At 27.6% G+C, this 7,594-nt stretch overlaps 1 protein-coding gene across 1 annotated transcript; it reads left to right on the forward strand.

The window, feature by feature from the left end:
• The first annotated feature begins 98 nt into the window (after positions 1–98).
• Positions 99–7,593, forward strand: LOC105148291 (transducin beta-like protein 3). The gene is made up of 15 exons (XM_011059941.2): positions 99–359; positions 482–533; positions 703–910; positions 997–1,171; positions 1,568–1,738; positions 1,839–2,014; positions 2,149–2,348; positions 2,418–2,621; positions 2,845–3,034; positions 3,820–3,941; positions 4,355–4,513; positions 4,595–4,760; positions 5,380–5,604; positions 6,145–6,272; positions 7,307–7,593. The coding sequence occupies exons 1-15, from the start codon at positions 334–336 to the stop codon at positions 7,502–7,504; spliced, it is 2,400 nt and encodes a 799-aa protein (XP_011058243.1). The 5' UTR covers positions 99–333; the 3' UTR covers positions 7,505–7,593.
• The last annotated feature ends 1 nt before the right edge of the window (position 7,594 follows it).

Consider the following 7,594-nt stretch of genomic DNA (forward strand, 5'->3'; position numbering starts at 1 on the left):
GACGCTTCAATGTAATAGCACCTTTAGTTTGGTCTCCTTTTTACTCCATTTTACAATACTACGTGATGTGCCGTTAGTATGCTAGGGAATTTCGAGTATGTTATTTCTCTCTGCTTGTTCCTGTGTGACTTCAGTAGAATATTTTTGCACGTGTGTCGCACATTGTTTTGAGTGATTTTGAAAACCGGTCTCGTTTTATATATCAGTACTTTTAATATTGTGATATGATTCTGGCTCCTGATTTATTCAAATATAAATTAATATAAATGTCTTTCAATTTAATTGAAAACTAATTTAATTAAAAACTAAGTTAATTTTTTTGGGTAATGAAAGATGAGCAAAGCTAATCTTAAGGAAGCGTAAGTAATATTTTATTCTGATGTGTCTATAAGTACATACAATAAATTATTTTTTAAGCTTCTCTTTTACAATCTTTTAACAATTGTGTTTTGATAATTACTCTCCCATGTTATACTTATAGATTCGAAGTGGAGTCCAAGTATGAAGCATTTTATACTGGCGGCAATATACAAGTAGGTTTTTATAGATTAAAGAAATTATTTGTTATTTATTTGTTATTTTGATTCTACAATGTGAGTTGGTAGTCTAATTTAAAGCTGATTCTGCAAAGGTCGATAGTTGGAAATCTTAATTCTTTAATCCGGGCTTACCGACTATTTATAATCTGTCCTTTTGTTGTAGTGGTGTGCAAATGCAGAATACTTATTTTGCCAAAAAGGAGGCACTGTGTCCATATTGTCTATGAGCAAAGGTTCTGTGATATCATCATTGTGTATAACAGAAGCTGATCAACTAGAGGATACAATCAATTGTTTTGCACTTTGTAATGAAGATACAGGCATAATCACTCATCACAAGAGTGGACTGTTCAAATTATGGGATTGGAAAAGTAATCGACCGAATTCTAATTTTTTATTATTTTCTATATTCTTATCTGCAACACTTTTATTCTTTTTTTATTTATGTTTGTTATAGCTAATAAGTTAATGAAATTATGGAAATCAATTCATAAAGGACCTGTAATGCAAATAACTCTTTCGAATAATAGTATTTTAATGGCATCTGGTGGAAGTGATGGATCTGTCAGATTGTGGAATTTACAACATCATGCATGTACACATAATTTTAAAGGAATACAGGGAGTAGTTAGGTAATTATATGTATGTAATTATATTCTAGTTAACGAGAATGGATTGAAATGAATTCAAATTTTCAGAAATGTGCATTTACAATAGTACATTAAAAAAATATATATATCTGATAAAACATTTTTTACTTTAATTGACTGTATTATATTACTATTTTACTTTATATTGATAAGAAATAAAGTTGTAAGATTGTCAGTATATGTATTCGAAATTCAAAATTAAATTCAAAATTTTCGAATAGTTTGTATTCAGGTCATAGTGATTTAATTGATTTTACTTAATTAATATGTATTTATATATAAGTAGTTCGCATATTTCTATTTGTACTTGCCTTAAAATAGATCATTATAATTTAAAATATTGCTTTGAATTACTATTAATATCTTTTTTTTATTTAGTGTGTTGGAATTTTATTCCAACAATGAAAAATCACTTCTCTTTGGAGCTGGTGACAACACAAAAATTTATGGTTGGGATATCACTACTGGACAGGAAAAAGTTATTCTCTCTGGACATTTTAGTAAAGTAACATCTCTTAGTTTTCACGAAAATGGAAATTATTTAGTTAGGTAATAAAGAAATTATGAAATATAAGATATATTATAGATATATAAATATAAAATACATTATAGATAGAATGTGAATGTAATATAATATATACGTGCGCAGTTCAGGAAGAGACAGAGTACTGATTTTGTGGGATATATCCACTGGGACATCAATACGTGTTTTACCAGTATATGAAGGAATTGAGGGAACTTTTATGATATCCGCGAAATGTCTTCCAGTATTTATTAAGTCACGTAAAAGCGGTGGCATATATGTTGCTTCAGCTGGCGAAAAAGGTAATCGAAATGTGTGAGATGTGTGGTTTATGATCTACATGAAAGTAGTATAATGTAATTCTTAATGAACACGACGGTTTTTGAAATTTTTACACATTTCCAATGTGCATTTAGGATCAATATAAATTTTCTAGGTGTCGTTAAAATCTGGGAGATGAAAACGGGCAAGCAGATTTATGTGCAAGACGATTCTTTAGTGCCACCGTCTAAGGAAGAAGGAGGTTTATCAATTACGCACTTACTTTACAACAGCATCTCTAATATTTTTGCAGTAGTATCTGTCGATCACAACATAATTGTTCATTCAATGGAATTATTCGAATGCAAAAAGCAGGTTTGATATACTTGGTCTATAAAATTAAAAGTCTATAAAATTATATAGATATTAATTTTAAATTAAAAGTTGGTAGGCTACAGCGATGAAATTCTAGATGTTGCGTATCTTGGAGATAATGATAGTCATATTGCACTCGCGACTAATAGTTGTGATATAAAACTTTATGAAATTGCTTCTATGAATTGTCAACTATTATGCGGTCATACTGACAGCATTTTGGCTCTCGCTACGACTTTGGCAAATGTAAATCTGCTCCTATCTTCAGCCAAGGTATTTATATCTTTTAATAACATATAATAATGCATTACATCAGTTTATTGCTCTCAAAACAGATAACAGTTTATTTTATACTTATTTTACTTACAACCTTCAACTTAAATTAATTTTTTATAAACTGAGGCATACATCGGATGTGCCTGGATAAATTAAAATGGGGTACCTTGTATAATAATATAGAAAATTGATATGCTATATATAAAATTATTATTTATAGGATAATAGTGTCCGCGTATGGCTACTGGATAAAGACACAATGAGGATGTCTTGCATTGGACATGCCATTAGACATACAGCATCGATTAGTTCTATTGCCATATCTCAAACATTACCTAAATTCTTCACTACTGTCGCTCAAGATTCATGCCTGAAACTGTGGGAATTACCGAACAATCTCGAATCACATAGTAAGTAAAATGATTTCTTAAATAAAATCGAATATATGGAATGAGTAGTGTAGAACCTCGTTTCATTTGATCACGTTCGAATTAATTAATATGGTATGCCTTCTAATTCAGAATGTGAGGCAATTTTAAAACAGTATCAGGGTGCGTGCGTGTATACGCTTGATATTTTTATTTTAAAAAATTATTTTGAAAAATTTTAAGTATTTATTTATTTTCTGGAAAAATAAAAAAAATAATAAAAATCATAATTGTCGTAAAATATTGTGATTAAGATTAACTAATTGTTTGTTTTTAAGAAAAAATGAAAATATTTTATTTTTTCATAATAACATTTTATTTTATTTTTTTTAGTTACTTTAATTTTATGAGTTAACATATTTTATAGATTATTATTATAGAACTTACAGTCTTATTTGCAGCTGTTCTTGTAACTGTTAAGATAAAGGGCGGTATTTATAGTTTATTCTTATTTTGAGATCGTCTTAAGTAATAAGATGCTTAAGATATTTTTCTCTTATCCGATAGAGCTGCAGTTTTACATCGATTTTTTAAAAATTGGAACCATTCTGAGAGATATGTTACAAAAATATTCGGAAGTTGAAAATAAAAAGTATCTTAGTATATAATAGAGTGACTATAATATATAATAATAGTATATACTATTAGTATATACTAGGGTGACTTTTTATTTTTAACTTTCGAATATTTTTAATATGTGATCCATACATACACATATATATGTATATAAATTGCATGTGGATACATATAATCTTTGTTGCTTACAGATCAAGATTTATCATTAAATGTAAGACATACAACATTAGCGCATCAAAAAGATATAAACTGTGTAACCATCTCACCAAATGACAAATTGATTGCTACAGCGTCGCAAGATAAAACTGCTAAGGTATCATCACTGAGAGAAAAATTATTTGTACTTATTATAATTACACGTTACTATTTTACGATTATTAAAACAGTATCAGAGTTCGTGCGTACATGCGCGCGCGCGCTTGATTTTTTATTTTAAAGAATTATTTTGGAAAATTTTATGATTATTATTGTTATAATGTGTAATAATTACTATATATAAGTTCTAATATATATATATATATATACTGTTGGCAACAAATTACGGCTATAATTATTATTACTAACTTATATAGCAGTAATAATCGTAACTATAATAATATGTAATTATAGTTACAGATACAAAAAAATTTTCTCTCTGATTGCATTAATCAAACTTACTTTACGCATGTGTCTGAATAACTAAAATGTTAGCTTATAAGAAAATAATAATGTAATAATTATTTCTAGTTATGGTATGCTGAAAATTTACAATTACTCGGTGTGCTTCATGGTCACCGAAGAAGCGTATGGTGTGTTCGATTTTCGCCAATTGATCAAGTACTTTTAACAACGTCTGCTGACTGTACTATGAAATTGTGGTCTTTAACGGAGCTCAATTGTTTAAAGGTACCGAAAAGAAAAATAAATTGTTTTTTTTTAATACTTTTAAATCTAATTTTAATTTAATTATTTTTGTTCTTGCTACAGACGTTTGAAGGACATGAATCTTCTGTCTTAAGAGGAGAATTTTTATCACGCGGTATGCAACTAATTACGTCGGGTGGAGATGGTCTTCTGAAATTGTGGAATATCAAAACGTCCGAATGCATATCAACTTTGAACCAACACGAAAGTCACGTTTGGACGCTCGCAGGTGAGCCTATTTAATTTTTGTACATGAAAATGTGTAAATACATACGGGAAACAAAATGTGAACATTTGAAAAATTTACTTGTTATCCGGGGTTTAGCATACTTGTATATTAAGTATGCTAAAAGATTTTAAGGAGTGATTTTTTTACATAAATTCAAGACGAAAACTTCTTATAACTAATTATCCCAAACGATTTAGTTTCTAATGACCGCGCGACACAAAAAAATATTATATATAATATTTCATTTTTTACAAAAATGAAATTGACCTTGAAATATTTCCACTTATATACCATGTAATAACTCCCTCAAAATCATACAACTTTTGTATATAATCATTTTTCGTATAACGCATATAATAAGTATTACAAGTTTTTTAAGGTGTGCAAGTTAAGTGCTCTATCGTGTGTAAACAATTGAAAGATGTTTTTTGTTAAAAAAATAATATAACAATTTATTAATGATTATTCAAGCATGACTATTCCCACAAGAAGTGAGAATTTGTATTAAAAATAAATAATAGACTTCTTATTAATAAAACAAGTATATTTTCTAATTATTTATTATTTTGTTCACTGTATACGATATACGTTTTTAACGTTTAGTATATTGTTCATGTAGTTACAAAAGATCAGAAACATATTATCAGTGGAGGTAGCGATTCATTACTAGTTATTTGGAGAGATGTAACTGAAGAAAGGAAAGCGCAAGCCGCATCGGAGAAAGCACAATTTGTGCTTGAAGAGCAAAGGTTGGCCAATTTACTCAAAGCTGAAGAACTGCAGGCTGCGTTAAAATTGGCTCTAAAACTAGAGCGACCATTACAAGTGCTCAAGATTATAGAAGGTAATTATTTCGCATTGATTTTATTGTAAACTTTTTCAGTGCCACACATTTGGTTTGTGCACACTATATCAATGTGTTCAAATTGTCGTATTCGACAAGTAAAAAATAATCCAATATAATTCTGAATTTATATTTGGACCAACCGAACGAACTGAATGAGTTCAAGAAATATTGCACTGGTGTTTCTGAATTCTGACAGTATAGTTTGATATGATGTTGTGAGAAAGGAAAATACGAAAAATTATGTAAAATGATCAAACTTTTTTTTCTTTTTTTTTTTTGGTTGTTCGTTCGGACCAAATTATTTTTTTTATTAACATAACTTTTAATTCAATTAATTTTAGTACAGATTAACTTGTTCATTTTCAATTAAGTTAAATTTTGAAGGCTGTTAATTTAATTTAACTTAGCTAAAAAAAAAAAAGTTAACTTGCACGTATGCATGCAAATACACATATCGATAATATAATGAATCGATACACATACATATATATGCGTTCAAATATTTTGTAAGATTATTATAAGAGTTTTTTGAAACAGCTATATCGAAGAAGACGAATAACGAGTTTACAGAAATAATAAAGGAATTAAAACCAAATCATAAGGAAACGTTACTCAAGTGTGCAGTTACATGGAACATGAACAGCCGAAACTCGCTTGCTGCTCAAGTATAATATGAAATTTAATAATTTATTGTTTAGAAATCGAATAATTTTGATAATTATACTCTAAACTATGTTTACATTTGGTATATTTTCCGAATAACTGAAAATATGAGAAAATGTTGAAACACGTTTATTGAAACATTAATTTTTTTTATCAAATAATTTCCCGTAGTCTTGAGAAAAAGGTGGATAAGCGACAATTCGAAAATTTTTAATGGCGTAGAAGTCAGTTTAAATTACTTTTTATCATATTGTAGTTGTAAGAATTAGAAAAAAATAAAAAACAAATTAAGATTAAATTAGATTAAGAGATTAAAATTAATAGATTGAAATTTATCAGATTAATAAATTGAAATTTTATTTATCCGAATGTGTATTTTGAATAACACAATTTTTTTTATTTCGTTGGATTAAATTGGATTAAATTGGATTCAACAGGATTTAATTGGATTGAGAAACTATATTTTCTTTTTATTAATCTTAAATTGAGAAGTATTAACAAGACACAAAAAAACTGATATTATTTTTAGATTAAAAGGCTTAAAAATGTACTTCATGTTATATTCTATAAATGAATTAAAAATACATTCGGATTAAAAAAAGATTTATTTTAACGTTCGTGAATGCACATTTCTGAAAATCTAAGTATATTTCATTCCGTTTCAATCCATTCTCGTTTACTGGGATATCAAGCTTTATTTTTTGTTTTTTAGGTTTAGTTTTATTTAAGGAGTTCCAAGTTTTCTAGAGAAACTCTATCTATCTATCTATCTTTTTGATTATTGACAGTTAAAATTAAGTAATTGCTGTTTAGAAACAATAAAAGAACACATATTCCGACATTTTTCCACATTTTCAACTTCGGAACAAAGGATGCAAACAAATGTTAGAGACCTTATATAATAAAAATTTAATAATTTGATTAAAAATTTTTTTTAGTGTTAACAAAATTTCCAGTCTATTAAAGAAAACATTTTTTTCATGCATGCAAATATCTTTAAACACTCTTTATCTTTTAATTTTTTTATTATTTTTAGGTAATTATAAATGCCTTAATAACAGAGATCGGGACGCAGGAGTTGCAGACACCAAATTTATCTTCTACTCTAGAAGTTTTGATGCCTTATACCGACAGACATTTTAAAAGATTGACAAAACTTTTGCAGGATTTATACTTATTAACATATACTTTTAATCGTATGAAACCTGATATTATATCAATTGGCACTAAATAAGTTATACATATAAATGATATATACATATATTATATATATGAATATGTAAATGTACAAATTCGATGAATATAATGTGTAAGTTGTACAAAT

Source organism: Acromyrmex echinatior, chromosome 10 (assembly GCF_024713525.1).
Source record: "Acromyrmex echinatior isolate Ae372 chromosome 10, ASM2471352v2, whole genome shotgun sequence".
NCBI lineage: Eukaryota > Metazoa > Arthropoda > Insecta > Hymenoptera > Formicidae > Acromyrmex > Acromyrmex echinatior.

Bases quoted from the DNA above. Each gene is read 5' to 3' on its own strand.
- LOC105148291 (XM_011059941.2), top strand. From the start codon at position 334: ATGAGCAAAGCTAATCTTAAGGAAGC. The intron at 534-702 runs GTAGGTTTTTAT...CTTTTGTTGTAG, and splicing joins ATACTGGCGGCAATATACAA to TGGTGTGCAAATGCAGAATA. The intron at 6,273-7,306 runs GTATAATATGAA...TATTATTTTTAG, and splicing joins GAAACTCGCTTGCTGCTCAA to GTAATTATAAATGCCTTAAT.